Here is a 20,439-nt window from a genome sequence, read left to right on the forward strand (position 1 = left end):
CCCCCCCCCCTTTCCCCTTATACTGATGAAAAACTAGCTATATGGGTATTTCATAGTTTCTCAGCAACGAACTGGACAGGATAAAAAAAGAGAACGACAACATGCAGATTGAACTGAGGTCCTCTCTTTCTTCTTCTTATTTATTTATTTCAATATGTGGGAAACAAACCCTTTTAGGTTTTCTCAATTGGTGCTTTTGTTCTGCAAGTAAAAAAATTAAAAATTTTCAGGCACCTCAAAGGTGAGGATGTCAACTCACTGCATCACAAGGAGCTTGCAACCATAGAGGAAGCACTTGAAAACGGTCTCACCAACGTTCGTGCCAAAGAGGCAAGTCATCAGCTAGTAGTGCTTTCTAGGTTTTTTTCCTAAAAGCACCTAAAAATAGTAACCAAGACAAGACCTGATGATCTTCTCTCTCTTCTCTTTGTTATGACAGATGGAGTACTTCAAAATGCTTAAGAAAAATGTATATAAAGATCAACACAAACCCGTTGTATACATTCTTGATGATTGATTTAGCATTTCACTTTTTTATTATAACAGCATTAGGGTTAGGGCTGGCTTATGTTCCTTGAAAAAGAGGAAAGATTAGCCATTTTCCTAACTTTGTGTTTCTTGGTCAAATATTGCAGGAGAGAATACTTGAGGAGGAGAACAAGCGTCTTACCTACATCTTGGTATCCATCTCTCTCTCTCTCTCTGTTGATAACTTAGAGGGTTTCTCTTTTCTCCCTCTGAAAATTGATCTTTCAACAAGGATGGAGACCTCTCTCTCTCTCTCTCTCTCTCTTTTTGATAACTGTAGAGGGTTTATCTTTTCTCCCTCTTGAAATTGATCTTTCAACAAGGATGAAGACAATTGTAAGTTTTATAGACAAGCCCATGCTGTATCTTACATTTAGAGTAAGACATGTTCTCTCTCTCTCTCTCTCTCTCTCTCTCTCTCTCTCTCTCAATATTGATCTTTAAACAAGGATTCAGATAATTTTGAGTTGAATAAACAAGTCCACGCTGCATCTTATAGTTAGAGTAAGACCCAATTGCTTGATTAATAAAGCTTAAACTTGATCATTTAGCAATCACTTGGAGTAGTTCTCTTCCCTCTGTTGGTTTGGAGACTTGATTATTTTTGTTCTGGTTTAAATTTTATTTTAATGTTTTGCAGCATCAACAACAAATGGCAATGGATGGTGGTTGTGTGAGGGAGATGGAGAATGATTATCATCACAGAGGGAGAGACTACCATCATTCCCAGATGCCTTTTGCCTTTCGTGTCCAGCCAAACCAGCCCAATTTACAGGAGGCCAAATAGAAGAACTGGTCATGGTATGAAACCATTTCTAAGTTACACTAGAAAAGCTTTCTAGGGCTTTAATAATATTATCTTTGTTTAAACAAGAAGTAAACTTTGTAACAACATTATATGAACCTATTGATGCTTGTGAGTACCTTATAACATTGATGGTGTGATCTTCCTGTGGTACTAGTGAAGATGCTCTTATTGACTATGTTCTTATGAATATATAGTTATAAAAGCTGCTCTGCAGGTGTGTGAGATTTAAGTTTGGGAACGTAAGGATCTCAAGATTTTGTTAATTTTATGAATGGCTAGCTTGTCTCAGCATAATTTATAAACTGGCATTTCATGATCCACTATCACAGTAACAGTACCACATAAAGTCGATTTTTTAGCTTCTTTATTTGAATTGATCACTTATCATAATCACTTCATATTCACCTTCAGAAGAATTTCAATTATAAGACTATTAAATAAGTTTTTAGTTTCACCCAATGGTCATTTGGGCTTTGAAGGGTTGTATGGGAAAAGAATCACGACGATGCTAGAGTACTAATTCCCTTCATGTGAGGTTCATTATTATATCTTTTTTTTGCGCTGCACCACCATTAGTGTGACGTGCAGATTCTTTCCCACACTGTTACTATGGGGAACCATCTCCCATAATGTATAGACAGATTAATTAGAAGATTTTTTCCATCACGTACACCTGCCCCTCCTGACACTGCAATAGCGGGAGAGCACCGGATTGCTCTTTTTATATGTATGATGTTTGCCTTCTTAAAAGCAACATTCAGAGCTTATCCATGAACCATCTTGTTCAAATGTTTTGTTGTTTACATGTACACAGATTTCTTCTTACTAGGTTATTGGCCTAGGCACGTGGAGGGATGAGGTGGCCATATTGATTACTAACATGGCTAGAGGATCAGTTAGGTTGGCTAGATTTCGATTTTTGTACATTCCTTCAATTGCATCCATCCACCATTAGAATTTCAACATAAAAATTATATTCTTCTATTTTATTTAAACATAATGGAAAATAAGGTTTGGGGAAGTGTTTCCTGTAGGGGTGTCATGGCCCCTACGCATGTGCGGGGACCGTTCAACTGGGACATTATTTTGAATTTCATAAGGGTTTGGGAGATATTTTGGCCCCCGATATGTTTGAGCATAGGAGCCATGCTTTTCCACTGAAATAAGGTTTATTTTGTGAAGACCACCTAAATTGCATGCCATATGATATATATAGGGTTTTTCCTAGTGAAGCTAAGCAAACTAGGTTGCCTATTAAAACCATCTATACCTACATCTTCTGCTTTATTTAACAATCAACGAAAAATATTGACAAAGAATAGAGGTACTCTCTCTCTCTCTCTCTCTCTGTGATGAGAGGATGATTGTGACACCTTCTAACCCACACAGCTCCATGGCTGGAGTCAAGTTAATATGTGGCTGCACGCAAAGAGATGCATGGACTAAAACAATCTGAAACAACTTATCTTTAATGATTGTTCCTCTGCAAATAGGTACATGCAACTCTGTGAAGGCAGATTGCAAACTACTTCAATGGGATGCAAGAAGAGGGAAAAGAGTTGAGCTTAAGGAGACCTCAATCAAGGAAATGGGATTAGGATTTGGGAATTATATATATGTATATATGCAAGAAACAAAAGTTTACATTTTCTATATAACGAGTTGGGTCAAGTGATCGACCCACTGAGTAAACTGAACCCATTTTTTTCAGCCTACATGGTTGATCAAATGAATTAGAAAATGACCTAATTAGAGGAAAGATCATGCTAGGAAATAACTGATCTTGATCCACATGGATAATTTTCAATCTAGGTCATAATGAGTTTTAAATATTAATCTAGGTCATATTGAGTTTTTAAACATTAACTTCCACACACTTATCAAGTTTGGTCCAACGGTACGGTACGAATGTAAGGATCTAGTGATCAAGCAGTTGAATAAGGCTCTGTAGTTTTTGCCCCTGAACCTCGCACATATGGGAGCCTCGTGCACCGGATACACCCACACTTATCAAGTTTGGTGGTATATCTCAATCGTAAGGCCGATATAAGTGATTTGGTAGAATATCTCAATCGTATGACCAATATTATATGGGACTATCCCGCTTGGTATTTCAATGGTTCTTGGAGTTGACAAAGTTTTTAAACCTATAGAATAGGTTTTTCTTCCATTTTTCAATAAAGATAAAATTTGACTCCTTCCCTATAATATAAAAAATGACTCATTAAACTTATCAAAATAACCTCTCATTGATGTATAGTTTCATAGAGATCCAATCTATATCGCAATCTTTTTTCTTTTGCTTTTTCCTACATGAGCCTTGTGAAGTTTATATTTTTTTTTATTTTTTTATTAACCAAGGTGTTCAGGCCAGCTTACTCGCATATCGATTAATCTTTGGGGAGATTAGCACAGTAATCCATCACCACGCTCTCCACTTAAATCATAGATGCACAAATTGGGAATCTAACATGGGACCGTGCATCTATCCACACAAGCCTCAATTCGCCCTAACCATCTATATCACAATCTTTCTTTTTTTGCTTTTTCCTTCACGATCCTTGTCAAGTTTTTCTAAGTTTATGCTCTAGCACATGCAAAAATCTGCTCCATTTTTATTTGTACATATAGGACAATCAATGACCTAAATACCACTTCTTTTTGCTAAGACTTCAGGTTTTTTTTCCCAAACCATTTCATGTATTCTATCAAATATACGATGTAGTAATCATATTATATCGCTCAATTAATTGGCATTTTGAGTTCTATAAATTGGAATCATTTATGGTAATCATCACCAAATGAGTATTTTTTGAACGGACCCTATAAATTTCATTTCTTGGTCCAATCAAGTGAACTATAAATTTTTCTAATGGATAATATTAATATTGATCCCCTAAAATTGATCCACTTAATAATTCTATGTCATACTCCTATTGATTCAAACAATCTCTATTGCTCTATTGGGCTAAACACTAAATATATTGATTGGGAAGAGAGAACAGAGAAATTCTATCTGACCCAATAAGTCTTTTAAGTCACATTATACGTCAACCCAACTGCATGAAAGGGACATTTGGAATACTAACAGGCATTAAAGATTACATAGTGATGTGGATATATAATATGATCATTAAATTTAGTCTTTAATGGATTAACACTGGCAATCATATTAACGGGTTCTACATTATATGGAGCAAAGGTATCTCTCGATTAAGTCTAATCCATCATTTCATTTTTGCTTAAAAACTAAGGAGAAAGCTTTTTTGAAGTTCTTTTCTTTTCCTTTAAGCAATGTAGAAAATTTCTCTTTATCCATATGGGTTAGGGCTTTAGAGATGAAAGAAACTTGCTGGATGGAAAAGAGATGGATTGTCTTTAAGAGAGACTAAATTTGGATACATATCCATTAGTCTGAGTGCATGATATATGATTAGGGATCGATCACTTTGGAGCCGATATGATACAGATACTTTAATTGGCCAGTTTTGTCACTGATTTTTCATAAAAACCTAATACTGATCTGAATCGGCAATGACCAATGCCAAAATCTCAAACCATGCATGGGATGTGATCAAACTCATTTTATGCAATAATTATGGATTCAAATCCTGTCCCCACATATATAAGAGAACCCAACACACATCCCATAATTATAAGGGCGTCAATTCCAAGCCTGCACCGATCGGTCGGATCAAGTCCGACATGTTTATGGCCCGACATGGACTGGCCCAATTAATAAATGTGTTGGGCCTAACCCCAGCCTGTTTATAAATAGGTAATACACGATGCAGGGGTAAGCCCGATTGCCTCCCAACCGGTCTGGCTTGTTTACAAGCCCGATTCGGACCGGCATGTTTAACTCAACCATTTATATAGGTATATTGATTTTTTTGGGATAAAATAGGGTATATATTAATATTTTTTTTTATCAATTATTGCCTATAATTTAAGCGTAATATATTTTTTAAATTGTTGATGATTTAACAAAATAAATTAAAGTATGTTAAAATCTAAGAAAAGTAAAGACCGTTTAAGGCCCTGTTTAAAGCTTTTATTGGTACATTGTCCCATTTAAGGCCCGATTATAACCCGATTAAGAGAAGACAGAATAAAGCCCGAAATCCGACCGAGAGCGACTCATTCCTTAAATAGATAGATCATGGTCCGAGGACATAGGCTTGCTAGGCTCAGCAAAACCCCATTGAGACTGGCCCGACCCAATCGATTGACACCCCTAGATAATTGGGAGCACTCGGCATGCACCCTAGCACCTGGGCGGGCACCTCAAGTCAAAGACCGGATCAGGTTCATATACAAGAACAATCTCGTATGTGCTTGATACGTGAATTTATAATCTATTTTCTCTCTTTGTATTTTATAGATTCTAAATCTACTGACCAAGGACATACAAGATTGTTCTCACATGTAAATCTAAATCTAATCCAGATTCCAAGGTAAAAGGCTCCCATCAATCGGATGGATGCACAATTTTACTGGCATGAATTGTGTCGGTGTACCAAGTGCGTCAACAAAAATGTTTTAAATTACCATAGTGGGTCAACGTTAAGACCAACACTCAACTAAACACTTTTAACCCTAAACCCTATAATAATTCCTCTCTCTTCCCCAAATTCAACCTCAATATAACACGTGTCATAATTAAAATTAAAAGCTTTAGTTTTAATTGGTGGGTTTATCTTTCAATCCATTCTCTAATTCCAAGCTGATGCCCTTTTCTCACACGTTTGCACGGAAAGATTAGATTAATGAAAAGGGCAATAATGTCAGATTTCACCAACCAATCTCACATGACGTCACACGATTAATCCAACGGCTGATATATGAGTTATCTTAAATCATCATTGGTTCACAGGACATAATGGTAGGAGAGACAACACACAGAAAATAATTATTTCACCTATAAAGTATTTCAATATAGGGAAACCTTTATCTTTGGTCTGAGCCTTCTAAAAGTATTCTCTTAAACCGTCAAAGCTCTCGAGCAGGTGAAACTGTGAAAGAGAAAAGCGATCTCTTTCTTCTTCGTTCATATTCTCTCCGCGTTTTCAGAGGGGAAATTAAGATAAATAAAACAATAATTAAGAAAAATAGAGAAAAAAAAGAAATACTCTTGGTTAATCTCTGGCCTCTCGGTTCGTCTCTGGGCGAGACATCAGGTATTATCTTCTTTTGTTTCTGAATTTTCTTTTAGATTTTTTTGCTGTTATTTATTTTTTATTTTTTTGGAATTATTGGTTGTTTATCATCTGCATTCTCTTTTAATCAGTTTGGTTGGGTTGGGGTTTCGGTTTTGCAGAGCAACGAGGACAGAGAGAGGTTGTTTTAGGGTTTCTTTTGATTTGATTCTTTGGGAAAGCCGATATATGGGTACACTTTTCTGTTCTATTTCTTTGTTTCTTCTGATATCCTTTTCTCGAAGAATACATAATAAACGGAGTTGCTTGGGCCTGTAAGATTTTTTTTTTCTCAGAAGAGGCATTGCTGTTTTGGCATTATTTATCTTGTTTTTTGGATGATTTTATGAATGGTTTAGTTTATTGGAAGTTGTAGACGTAGATATGGGTTCTTGTGAACCCTCGGTTCTAGTTGAGGAATCCTTATGTGGGTTTCCGGATGGAACGGTAGGAGAATTAGGAATTACTTTGGGTGACATGGGAGGTGTTACTTTGGAATCAGTTGATGAGTTTGTAGACTTCCAGGGTTGTAAAGATTCTGTTCTTGACCCGGATTCATCATCGGGAGCAGCTTGCAAGTTGGGTAATTGTATTGAGGACAGCATAGGTCGACCGGTTACTGAACAGTTCTTCTGCTCTGAAGTGGCTTGCCCTTTATCTAATACTAATTGGGACACCACAGACCCAGTGGATGGGTGCTGTGATTCTTCTCAAAATCTTAGAGCTAATCTCGTAGGCTCCAGTGTTGGCTTGGGGGCATCTATTTCTGGGAGGGATGATTCATTTAACCGGAAGCAAGATACGGGTGGTTCGGTACTAGAACGAAAGCCGCAGGATGAATGTGGATTTCCTTCATCTAATACAAGCGGGGAAACCAAAAACCCAGTAGATGGGTGTCATGCTTCTTCTAAAAAAATTGGTGCTAATTCAGTGGATTTCAGACTAGAGTCACCTATTTCTGGGTGGGATGGTTCACCATATGGGCAACAAGATATGGGTGTTTTGGCACATGAGCAAAAGCTGCAGGATGAATGTGAGTTAAGTGGGCTCTGCTCTACTGAGAGTGATCAGTACAAGCGCTTATGCTATTCAGGAACTGTAGGGTTATATTTGGAAAGACAAGGACCATGCCATGAGGATGAAATGGGACAACTCATGGTGGCAGAGGAGATGCCATTGGCCTCAGTGCCTTTGACTTTTTCTCAGAGTAAAAGCAGCCAGTGTATGGAGTTGAAGGTTCCTGGGGAAGCAGATGGTTTATCAGCGGAAGCAGTTACTGGCTTAAAGGAGGTTAAGGAAGAGCAATGTGATGTTATAACCAGGATTTCAGTTAGCCTGGGCACGCAAGTATCACTTAAAGAAGATAATACCTGCAATTTGATGGAAGGGCCATCTGATGTAGCTTGTGACCGTGCAGTTGAAGAAAAAATCCCTCAGCTATCGTTTCAGCTCTGTGATGTTGTGGATGTTGGATCTGGTAAAAGCTTGGCTGTTCCAGATCTTGATGAAGGGTGTGCACCAAGTTGTGCTCTAATTTGTGGACGTAGTGTTGACTCTACTGTGCAAATGCATAATGAAGACAGAGATTGTGCTAAACCCAAGAATGTTAGTGGTCCATCAGTGGAAACAGTAACTGACTCACAAGAGGTTGTGGAACAGAATGTCTTATTGGGGACATTGGTCAACCAAAGCTCCCAGGAATTGCGTATCGAAGAAAATATTTGCAATTTAATGCAACAGTCACTCAATGTAGCTTCTGAATGTTCTGGTGAAGAATCAACTTCACTACAATCACCTCTGACCCTTAATGTTGTGGCTAATGGGTCTTCTAAAAGATCTGGTGAGCCTGATCTTCAGGAAAGTAATGTTCTTAATGGTTATCTGAGGTGCAGCAGCATGGTTGATGCAATTGATAGCGCAGGCAATGAAGGAAAGGCTAATAGTAAACCACATTTTGTTTCAGAATCCAACTGTCCCGATGGTGTACATGTGCTCCCTCGGAGGAGTACCCGTGTAAGCAAATTAAATCAGATGAATGAGACAAGAAATGCTGGAAATCAGTGCAATAATAAAGTCAATAGTTCACTCCCAAAAAGAGCCATTGGGATCTCCTTCAAGATAGCGAGAAGGAAAAGAAGCTATTCCTGCAAATCTGCACGTTCTTCTAGTTGGGGGGTGTTAGGAAGCATTATGCAAGTGTTCAAGCAGAATGAAGGGATCCTGAAGCAAGATTCTGATTTGGTTCAAGCTCAAGCCCGTGGATCAAGAAAAACTGAGGGTCGCAAAGGAAGTGAAAAGCGGAAGAGGATTCGGGCATCGAGAGATTCACGAAAGTCAAATGGAGAAACTAATGCTTCAATTGGTTCTGTACGTTTGAAGGTTAAAATGGGGGAAAAAGGGGGCCAAAATAATTTGAAGGATGTGCTGCCTCAGGGGGATAATCCTTCAGCAAATGGGGAAACTATGATAAATGAATCTCTATCTGAGTTAAATTGCCGAACCAGCATAGAAATCCCTTGTGTAGGTGAAATGGAACATAAGTTGGGGGAAGATTTAAAGCTGTCCAATAGAAGTCTGGAAATGCCAGTCACACCTCTAGATGTTTCTGTTCTGGATGCACGCCTTGCAGATAAGGACTTGGTGAGCATTGTGACACAAGACATATCGGTTGGAAATTCAGGTGATTGCCATGTTTCCTCTCAAATAGGAACTGAATCATCGGGAGAAGTAGCTGAGATTAAGAACTCAGATCCTGGAACGTCGCCTCATTCAGAAGTGATAAACGTGATTCAGGAAGTCCAAGTTGGTGCAGGAATGCAAGTGGACCTACAAGATGCTTCTTTTGACTTGGCCCAAGTTGTTGTTCCTCCAGAAGATGTTATGGGTTCCAATGTGCTCCCTATGAAGGCAAAGAAAGGAAAGAGAAATGGTAAAATTAAGGGAAGTCAAAATCCTGTTGGAGGATGCTGTGTACTGGATGAAAAAATGCATGGTCCAAATAAATTTAATAAGACTAGAAAATTGTCAAAACGTCGATCAAGGCAGAAAGTGGTGGATGGGCTTAACCCCGGCGAGGCTATCATTTCGGCAACTAGCCAGAATGCTTCCAGCAACAACTCAAGCAATGAGGGGTTTGCCAGAGATTCATTCCCATCATCAGAGCTGGTTGAACTTGGGCTTTGCCATGAGGCTTTGAAAATAGAAACTAGTATTGAGGCCCGTGAATTACTTAGTCATGATGTTGGGGATATACCACCAGAATCAGGGACTTCGGAATTGTCTGCTGCTAAAACTAAGGCGTTTGAAGTTTCTAAAACTTCCAAATCCAGTGCTGGGGTAAACAAAAGTCGTTCTCGTGTCTCTGATTCTGTAAGAGGCAGCAGAAAGAATGCTTGTGCGAAGGAGGATATGTTGAAGTCAAAAAGAAAGGGCAAGGTCAAGGAGGAGGTAATTTCGGACTTAGATATTGGGCTACAGGAAAACCACACAGAATTAGGTGGGAGCATTAATGTCCCTTTGGTGAAAAAAGATTCAGAGACTTGGGGACCTGATGAATTAAGCAGTTAGTTCCTCTTCCTCGTGCAACTGTTTTCTCGATCATTTATGTTCTAATTTTCTTCTAGTCTGCCTCTAATTTTTTTATTTTTTATTTTCTGATGTTAACTGATTTTGAGCGAAGAGAATCTAAAGTAAGTTAGTGATTTTGCAGAATTTAATCTAGTATCTAATGAGACAAGCAGCAGTCTGACAAGAAGCAATGCTGGCAATAATGTCCCACCTGCGAACATTTCTAGCTTTAATGTTGTATCCAATGGGTTTGAGGAGCAGTCTTTACCACCACGGATTGCATGGGTATGCTGTGATGATTGTCTTAAATGGAGGTGTATATCGGCTGCACTTGCAGATTCCATAGAAGAGACAAATTGCAAATGGTGAGCAAATGTGAATCTGATTGTTGAAATTCGTCTCATACCCTTGCAACCATTTAATAAAATATTCAATTTTCTTGCATTTCAAAACACCAAAACATGTTGGAATGGATACTTGTGCTGACAGTTTAACCACCCAGCTAATAAGTTAGTATTAATGCTACCTGTTACCTAATTATATGCATATGCTTGTGATATGGATGTGTTTATGTTGAATGTTTGGATTGGATTTTCAGATAATTGTCTGTGTCATGATGTAGCCTTGATGCCTATTAATATGAATAACCATTTTTGCATAGTATTGAAATATATGCCGTATCAATTTTTCTTTTCCTTTGTTTAATATTTTGAGGCTTCTTTTAGTGGAAAGAAATATGTTTGGGTCTTCTAGCATTCCATTGTAATAAGGGTACAAGGGTAGATTTGTTCTTTGGGGTATTATTGCACTTGCACTCTTCTCATCTATTATAAATGAAGATGACTAGTATCAGTTGTAATATGGGTATAAGGGTGGATTTGTCCTTAGGGCATTATTGTTCTTGTACTCTTTTCTCATCTATTATAAATAAAGGTGGCTAATGTCAGTCTGACTTGAGTCATAATTTTCCTCAATCTCAACACATTCATTATGTTGATTAGTTAGGTTTTACCTTAACTGTTTGATTGATTTTTATTTCAAATGTGCCTATATAGGTGGTGTTCAACAAGGGGGTAGACATAGAAAAAGCCCTTGACTTTTTTTTTTTTTTTTTTTTTTTTTTTTCTGCTTAACCCATGTCTTGCTAGTTTTCTGAGTTCTTACTGGCTTGTTCTCCAATAAGCGGATGGTATTTCGTTGCAGTGTAATATTGATGGTGTGTATATAACGTATGTACATATGCAAGTCTTTGTCATATATATATATATATATAATTCTGTCTCTCTCCCTCCTGCCTTGCTGCCTTATGACAGGTGGCCTGAAAGTTTGTAATGTTCAACTGACCTTTCAAGTTACTTGCCCTTCGAGTTTTTGTCATTTTTCGTGGCAGCTAAAGAAAACTTCACCATTCTGAATTTTGAAATTCAAAAAAGGAATCTTCTCTTGGTTGAGGACATGCCAAGCACAAAGAGAATTTCTTAAACCAAGAATTTTTGTACTTTTTTCTTTTATTTTCTTCTCTTGGCTACCAAACACAGCCTTAGGTCTTGGCAAATAGCTCCTTGTGCATATGATTGTTTTGGTTCCCTCTCTGCGTCAGAGAGGGGATGTTGGTTTTGTTCTTCTTCTTTCTGTTACTGGCTTTCTCCCCATGTGTGCACCCGCGATAGGTAATGACAAAATTGAATTAATGGATTGAAAATTTCTCTGTGGAAGGGATTTGGAATCCTACTAGAAAAATGTACAAAAAGACTATAAATATGGAGTCAAGCTTCCTTTTTCTTTTTTATATTTTGTTCTGTGGTTTGACCTTTATATTTACCAATGTAAGAAGGGGCTAATGTCCAATTGTCTTGTACATCTATTGTTCTTTATTGGATCTTTAGTGATCACTTGCTTTGCTTTTCTTTTTATTCGCAAGGACTTGCAAGGACAATGCAGACAAGGCATTTTCTGACTGCTCAATTCCTCAAGAGAAGTCAAATGCAGAGATTAATAAGGAGTTGGATATATCAGATGAAGAAGATGCTTATGACAGACGCTCGAATTATAAGGCATTTGAAGGGAAGCAGCCAACAGGTACATCATTTGTGCTGACTGCAGCAATGGCATTAATATGGTCTCAGAGCTTAAAGTATACATTGGATTTATCTGAATTTTATGGATTTCCCCATGCTTTTAACCCAGCTTATTGGTTCTGCTGCAGTCCCTCAACAGGCAACTTGGAGACTCATCAAGTCTAATTTGTTTCTGCACCGTAGCCGTAAAACCCAAACCATTGATGAGGTGTGAGCTACTCATATCTATTCTTTTGATTTAGAGATACTCTTGTTTTCTAGCATTGGATAGTCAACAGCACATGGTAGTGAAAAATGGGCCATTGTAGTCATATTCTTTCTGTTGGCGAACTTATAAAGTTTCCATACACATCCATCCAAGGTGTCCTCCTTTGTAACCCCCATTTGCACAAAATTGTATGTATGTAAATGTTTGTTCTTCTAATATTTGAGTTTAATTTTATGCGCAATCAGGTAATGGTTTGCCATTGCAAACCTCCTCCAGTTGGCAGCTTAGGTTGTGGAGATGAGTGCCTGAACCGGATGCTTAACATTGAATGTGTTAAGGGGGCCTGCCCTTGTGGGGACCTTTGCTCAAACCAACAGGTTATTTAGTTTGTGTTTCCATCATGGTAATATATTTATTTACAAATCCTTTCTCTGGTTCATGTCTTTAATTACCATGGGTTTTGTACTTCTTTCCAAATGTTCAATTGCAGTTCCAGAAGCGTAACTATGCAAAATTTAAGCAGTTCCGTTGTGGAAAGAAAGGATATGGGCTGCAGTTGCTTGAAAATGTTTCTGAGGGACAATTTCTTATTGAATACGTTGGTGAGGTTAGTACAGAATTATCTTATGTTACTGTAAATGTATTTATTTTATCTGGCTGGGACAGTGGGTGCATATATTGTTGAAAAGAGAAAAAAAAATGTGGAAAACCCTTTGAAAGGAAACTGTAAGAGGCATATTTTGCTAGTTCTGATTTTATGACTATATGTGTCACAAAATTTGGGAAACAGCCTCTCCGCAAAGCGGGGGTAGGCTGTGTACATTATACCCAGCAGTGGTGGGAGCCTTGTGCATTGGGTACACCTTTTTTATATGCACCATGGAATTCTTTCTTTGCAGCAGTCAGGGTCTGACCCCCATCATGGACTTTTTTTTTTTTTTTGGGGAGGGGGTGTGGGAGGGTGTTTACAGGTTTTAATTCAACATATAATCCCTAACCCCTTGTCCTCCATTTATCTGGATTCTTTTCTCATTCTGATTGGTCTCACATCTTATTTTCTATTTAGCATTATAGCAAATCTGAGCACACACTCTGAGATCGAAACTGATGTATTAAGACTGAAATTTAGGCAGTTGTTCTCTGTTTGTGTGTTGAAAATGTGGTTAGTGAGGAAGTATGCAATCTCCAGATAACAAAATTATGGTCCAGAAGATTTTGGACGGTCTTCGGCTAGCTTGAAAGGGTTAGGTTTGAGACTCAAAAGCCCTTGGGTTTATTCTGATGAGTGTAAGCATTTGGCATTGATTTAGGGTTTTAGGATTTGTTGAGATGAGAGTCTTAAGGGCTGATGGAGTTGGGTTCTTGTTGAACTTTATAATGCAATCTGGTTAACCTAAAAGTAGGTTCAGATGAAAACCACAGGTAAGGATTGGAGGACACAATCTTAGGACCAGAATGGTGCGATTTTTAATAACTCGAGATGGAATGATCTGATGGCCTTGAAAACCTGATCAAGTGGCACTGTAGAGGAGAGGAATAATCCTTCAAAGTTTTGCCAAGATTCAAAGGATGGATCCGGAGATATGTCAGTGATAAATAGAAACTTCTAAAATAGTAACTTCTGAAAATAGCAAGTCAGATTTGGAAACTAAGAAATAGGAAGTTGGAATTGGAAACCAGATTTTAGGTATTTTCTGAAAGTGCAGCTAGATTCAGGAATACTAACTGAGTTGAAATTAGGAACAGAGACAGAGATAGAAAATAGAATGAAATCCAAATTTAGAAAGTAATACTGGAACAGGATTAGCAACTGATGGGAAATAGAAACTGAAACAGGAAACCAGATTAGCAACTGAAAAGGGTAACAGAAGTTGGAAACTTTTAGAGAACTGGAGATTACAACTGAAACAGAATAGTGACTGCTAGACAAACAGAATAGTAACTAACAGCCAATACCTGTGCTTAGACTTAGAGAAGTTCAGGAGAATGGAAACTTGAAGCTGCAGGGAAGAACGGTTCAGAAACAGAAGTTTTACAATCAGACTGGCAATAGAGTATTCTGAAATCAATGGACTGAATTTAGCATGAAAACATAAACAGACGACTTGGGAAAACCATTGATCAGATTACTGATAAATCAGGGGAAGAACAAGATTCCAACAGCAGCAGCAGCAACAACAACATTTAAACTTGGCCTTTCCCAACAAACTGGGGTTGGCTACATGGATCCGCAAGAGGGCAAAGTAAAAAGGAAAAAGCAGTCGGCTATATGATTTTTTTCCCTCCAAACAGCTTTGTTTGAGGTCATCCTAGTGTCAGGACCTAGCTTTTGCATGTTTTCCTTGCAACATATATGATCATTTTAGGCCCGGCCCTAGCTTTTAGCTCCTTCCATCTGGATCTTATCACTCTTTCTTACTGTGGTATCCCAAGGCCTCTGTTGAACATAGCCATACCACTTGAAACGACATTCTTGGAGCTTGTCCTGATTCGAGACAACTCCCAAATCAGCTCTAACCCAGTCATTCGTACTCTTATCTCTCATATTTTTGCCACACATTCATCTCAACAGCCTCATCTTTGCTACCCTCAGCTTATCTATGTTACGTTTCTTGATTGCCTAACATTCTGCTTTATATATCAAAGTTGGTCTTATGACAGTTCTGTAGAATCTTCCTTTAAGCTTTAGATAAATACATCGATCATACAACACTCTAAGTGCACCTTTCCACTTTGTCCATCTTACTTTTATTTTATGAGAGATTTCTTTTATATCATCATCCTTGTTTATGGTTGACCCCAGAAATCTAAAATAGTCGCTTTGCGATATCTCCCTCCTAGAGTTTCACCACTTCGTTATATGTCTTTGTGCGATTAAAGTTACACACCATATACTCCAAATTGTCGTTAATCCCTGCTACTGTCTCATCCACCAGGACAATATTATCAGCAAAAAGCATACATCCTGGAACCTCATCTTGAATGTTCCTGGTTAAATCATCCATGATAAGTGTAAACTGATCCTTGATGTAATCTAATTGTAATTGGGAAATCACTAGTCACTACCTTGATCCACCACAGTTCTCACACTAGGCACCATGCCTTCATATGTGTCTTTAATTATATCCACTTATTTATTTGACACCCTTCTCTTCTCCAATCCCTGCCAGATTTACTCTTTGGAGTCTCTATCGTAGGCTTTTTCAAGGTGGATGAAGACCATATGGAGATCCTTTTTGTAGGCTCTAGATTTACTCTTTGGAGTCTCTATCGTAGGCTTTTTCAAGGTGGATGAAGACCATATGGAGATCCTTTTTGTAGGCTCTAGATTTTAATGAGCCTCTGGTAGTAGTTAAATAGTTTTTGTCGGATATGCTTGGCATAAAACCGAACTGGTGAGATACTAGTTTTTCTAGGCTCTAGATTTTCCATGAGCCTCTGGTAGTAGTTAAATAGTTTTTGTCGGGGATATGCTTGGCATAAAACCGAACTGGTTCCCCGAGATACTAGTTTTTCTTCTTAGGTGGGCTTCGATAACCTTCTCCCATAATTTTATAGTATGACTTGTAAGTTTTATGCCTTCGTAGTTATTGTAGCTCTGAGTATCACCTTTATTTTTTGTAGATTGGGATCGCAATACTTCTCCATTCGTTTGGCATCTTTCTTGTGCTCATAATCTTGTATATCTTGGTTAGCTAGGAGACTCCACATTAAGGGTGTCAATTCCAGGCCCGGACTAGTTACCCTGGCCGAGCCCACCCAATTATAGAGCCCTTGATGTGGATCCGTGTTCCAAGACTGAAATCGGATCGCTTTGGGGCCCACTCGGACACTCAATAATTCACTTGCAATGATCAATGGTATTTTATAATTAAGATAGAGTCTCAGCAATATGGTAGAACTGTAAATAGAATCAAGTCTCTAATGAAGATGGCAAATCTGTAAATAGGTAGAACCTCATAACAGAATGGCAGTTTTGTAATTAATTGGAACTTAACCAAAGGAAAACCAAAAGTGACTTGAGTGGAAAGCAAACGTATGGTCAAGGACAAACTAGGAATAGGAATTTAAAATAAGGACAAACCAGAATAAGCATAAAAGGTAAGGGTACTTTAGGTAATAGGGAAAAAATTACAATCACTCACTTATGAGGTTGTCTTCAACCTCACGACAGAAACAAGAGCCAGCAGCAAAAAAAGAGAGATGACGGTGATGAGAACTCCCTCCCTGCACATCAATTCAGCCCCAAAACTTGGGCGAAGCTTGGATACCCTATGGCTTGGTGATTCCAACAGGAAGACACGTCGAAACAGCAACCAAAGAGGAGCAACACCTTCTGCAACCAGATCTGGCGGTGATGGAAGAACCAGAACCTGCAACTGGTTGACCAGCTCTCAATAGAAGATGATTTGAGGAAGGAACTCTAGTATTCTGACCGCCTATGATAGCCCTACTCTCGACCCAAACACCAAGGTCAATCGAGTGGAAATAAGACCTCCGTGAAGACTTCTTTCAGTTCTGTATCTACTGCCCAGGACAGGGTTGGGAGAGAAAACCAGCAAGAAGATAACAAGGAGACCCGAAAGAAGAAGTGGAAAAGGAAGAAAATATAAAAGAAAACCAGAAGAGAGAGATGGAGGTCACGGAAACCACTGTTCAGTTAGGCAAAAACATTCAATTCTAAACTTCAATTCTTCAAATCTGAAATTCCATATTGTATTACATGACTACTTAAAGGAAAACTCAAAGCATCTCAATGGTAACTAATTCAAAATGGAAACTAGCCTTGATAGAAACTGAAATAAAAATTCAAGCTAAAGAAAATACCACAAACTAATTTCTAAACCAAAAAAAAGAAAGTAAATAAGAAAATTCCCAAATCAAAGAGATCCCTTCCATCGCCCAACTGCATCAGCCTGTCTCGGCCCGACCCATTTAATAAATATTTCGGTGCAGCTATTATGATTTGACAACGATAGTGGCTTATCTCAATTTTAGAGGTGGAGAATGGAGATATTATGTAAATAACCACCATACCGTTGAGACTCTAAACTCCAATTTCAGGTTGTGCAAAAGATGATTTTAGAATACCGATCATCTTAATATAACTAGAGCAAAATCAAACAATCTTTTATCTCAATTTTGAGGTGTATGGCCTCATTTTATTGGTATTCCTCTTCATGCTCATTTAAGAAACCAATTTTAAAGAGGACTTGTTTAAAGTCCGGTTAAGGCCCTTTTATAGCAGCTTGATTAGAGCCTGACACTGACCGACCCAATTACCAACCATACCATGCCAGCCTGAGCTAAGCCCGTTTAGCTAAATGGGCGTTCACGGTGCAGCCCTCGAAATTGGCTAAGCCTGGCTAGGCCCGACCGCTTGACACGCCTAGTGTAAGGATTGTAAGGTTAGATCTGGGGAGAGCTTAACCTCAACATAGATTGCTGATCTTGGATATGTGTCTCAGTATTCGGAAATGTAAGTTTAGGAAACTTGTTTGCCCTGAGGTATGGTGGTGGCGATGAAAAGGAGATTCCTTGGGGTCATTTACAAATAAAGTGGTTAGGCAAGGGAAGTGGGATTTTAAGAGAGATGCCAACATGATGTAGATTGAGATGACGGATTGTATTAAGAAAGCTGCTAAAGATGTTCTAGGGATGACAAGGGATATTTGGTTGGGCCCTAGTGAGGCTTGGTGGTGGGATAAGAATGTCCCGACAACCATTAAGATTAAGAAAGATACTTTTAAAACATAGCAAATGACTAAGGAGGTTGAAGATAAAAAAAAAGGTATTAGGCTGCTAGAAACGAAGCAAAGAAGATTGTGGGGAAAGCAAAAGTTAAGAAATATAATAACTTGTATAACAATGTGAACACAAAGGAAGGGGAAAAAACTATTTATAAGATAACTAAAATACGAGAAAGGAAGAGTAGAGATCACAATCATGTTAGATGTATTGAAAGTGGTGGTGATAGAGTATTTGTAAAGGACAAAGACATTACGAATGACTTACTGTATGGAGATAGTTCGAGTAGGAGTGGCTCGGAAGATTGCAGTATCTCAAGACACCACACATCATAGATATGTATGTAAGGTTGAAGTAACCAAGGTTAAAGAAGCCCTTAGAAAGATCAAAGTGGGTAAGACACCAGAGGCCCAGATGAGGTCCCAATTGAAGTGGGCTGCCATAAACTAGCCTTAACGGGGCTATAGACCTGTTTGATTTTAAATAGGCTTTAAACGAATTCTCTTTAAAATTGGTCTCTTAAATGGGCTTGAAGGGGAATACCAATAAAATGAGGCCATAAATCTCAAAATTGAAATAAAAGATTGCTTGGTTTTGCTCTAATTCTATTAGGATGATTGGGATTCTAAAATCATCATTTGGACAACCTGAAGAGTCTCAAAAGTGTGGTGGATATATGCATAATATCTCCATTCTCCACCTCTAAAATTGAGATGAGCCACTAATGTAAGACTAGATCACATAGGACCTAATCCCAGGCAGGATCTGAAAATTCTGGTTGAATTGAAGGGAGTTAGAGGAATCTCTAATCAAGGCTCACATGAGTCCGGGAGCTGGTCAAAAGAAGGCTGTGATGGTCTTAAGGAAACCTTCAAAGATGGCTTATAACAGACCTGTATGATGGCAGAAAACAACCGGAAATTAGGGTCCTCTGGTCTTTAGGAAGAAGGGCTGCGACTAGCCAGATGGTTACCTATATAGGGCTGAATCCTTGGTTGAAGGTAGCTTGTATGGTGCTTATAACAACCTCTAAAGATTGGCTGTATCAAATCTCAGACTAGGGAGTTATGGGAGATAAAAAAGGAAAGAAAAAATCTGACCAGAATTCCTCCTTCTCAGGCTAGAGCAGGGTCTTCTTGAGTCACAGACCAGCAGCAACAACTTTGGTTGATATATCCTTGAAATAAGCCACCAATAGAGCAAAAACAATCCTCACACTCGGGAAAATAATAGAAACAAAAGGGAAAACAGAATTTGATGGAAGGGAAGAATGGGGATTAGGGGTTTTGGCTCTCTCAGCTGATGTCACAGTCTCTCTCTCTCTCAGACAAAAATTTTTGCAAGAAAACATCTCCAGATTTCATTCATCAAATTTTCATCATCTCTTGCTTACAATCGCAAACCTCTATTTATAGGCTTGAATAAGCTATTACATAAGTAGAGAACAAATCATGCTAGAACTTCTAAAACAATCGATGTCTGAACTGTTGCTTTGGAGGCTGGAAAATTCAAAGAACTCTTCTAGTCCAAACCAAACTCCATACACCAATACCTTAGAGGCTAAGAAAAGACCCTTCTAGCAATGGAGGCTAAGAAAGATCCTTCTAGAGTACACTACACCTGCACCCTTTGGTGTTGACCATTCACACACAAAATAAAATTTGGTGGAAACTCCTTATTGCTGATCACATCCCGTGTTACTGTTCACATGAGCAGTACTTGTGGATAGATGCTTGATGGGCTGAAGGGCTGAAGGGCTGATGGGCTAATGGGCTAACATTGGGTTGGCTGGACTGGTTTGATGGAACCAGCAAATCCTTTCTTTTGCAAGCTTGATCTACATCAGCCACCATCTTTGTCATAACTCATAATAGTTTAGATTTGTGCAGTTTACTTTCTTAATGTTAGCAGTTTAGTAACTCTAGTTTATGGTTAGTGACATAGGGTGGAAAAAATGGGGATTTCAATCAGAAGTAAAGGGAATCGGGCTAGGTCAGGCTCAAGGGAGTCAGTCCAGGTGGGGCTAGTAATAAGTTGGGCACACGGTGAGCTTGAGGACTGCACTGTGAACGCCCTTCTAATAAACGGGCAGGGCTCAAGTGAGACACGTTAATAAAACGTGCTGGGCCGAGCTTTTATTGGGTGAGCTCTGTTGGGGTAACCGGGCCAGGCCTGGAGTTGACACCCCTACCTTGCACAACAATTTGTTGGACCTTCTAGTAAGAAGAATTCTATTTGGCTGATATGTTGCCCACTTTTGTAATGTAAGAGGTATGTTCATTGTTCACCCTATGTAAACAAACC

At 38.6% G+C, this 20,439-nt stretch overlaps 2 protein-coding genes across 5 annotated transcripts in view; both read left to right on the top strand.

The window, feature by feature from the left end:
- The window catches only part of LOC122060281 (agamous-like MADS-box protein MADS9), a 2,457-nt gene extending 883 nt beyond the window's left edge, over positions 1 to 1,574 (top strand). For 2 of the 4 annotated variants that reach the window (XM_042623460.1, XM_042623461.1), the window contains exons 3-7: positions 57 to 118; positions 231 to 330; positions 440 to 496; positions 636 to 680; positions 1,169 to 1,574. In XM_042623460.1, the coding sequence (XP_042479394.1) occupies positions 57 to 118; positions 231 to 330; positions 440 to 496; positions 636 to 680; positions 1,169 to 1,315 (411 nt within the window). In that variant the 3' untranslated portion in view covers positions 1,316 to 1,574. The remainder of the gene's footprint in view (positions 1 to 56; positions 119 to 230; positions 331 to 439; positions 497 to 635; positions 681 to 1,168) is intronic. The other 2 variants (XM_042623462.1, XM_042623463.1) reach the window with 1 other exon arrangement.
- A 4,720-nt stretch (positions 1,575 to 6,294) lies between these two features.
- The window catches only part of LOC122062677 (histone-lysine N-methyltransferase ASHH2), a 58,449-nt gene continuing 44,304 nt past the window's right edge, over positions 6,295 to 20,439 (top strand). The window contains exons 1-7 of the mRNA XM_042626320.1: positions 6,295 to 6,516; positions 6,657 to 10,096; positions 10,244 to 10,466; positions 12,023 to 12,180; positions 12,308 to 12,387; positions 12,633 to 12,764; positions 12,878 to 12,994. Of these exons, the coding sequence (XP_042482254.1) occupies positions 6,919 to 10,096; positions 10,244 to 10,466; positions 12,023 to 12,180; positions 12,308 to 12,387; positions 12,633 to 12,764; positions 12,878 to 12,994 (3,888 nt within the window). The 5' untranslated portion in view covers positions 6,295 to 6,516; positions 6,657 to 6,918. The remainder of the gene's footprint in view (positions 6,517 to 6,656; positions 10,097 to 10,243; positions 10,467 to 12,022; positions 12,181 to 12,307; positions 12,388 to 12,632; positions 12,765 to 12,877; positions 12,995 to 20,439) is intronic.

Source organism: Macadamia integrifolia, chromosome 2 (genome assembly GCF_013358625.1).
Source record: "Macadamia integrifolia cultivar HAES 741 chromosome 2, SCU_Mint_v3, whole genome shotgun sequence".
Lineage (NCBI taxonomy): Eukaryota > Viridiplantae > Streptophyta > Magnoliopsida > Proteales > Proteaceae > Macadamia > Macadamia integrifolia.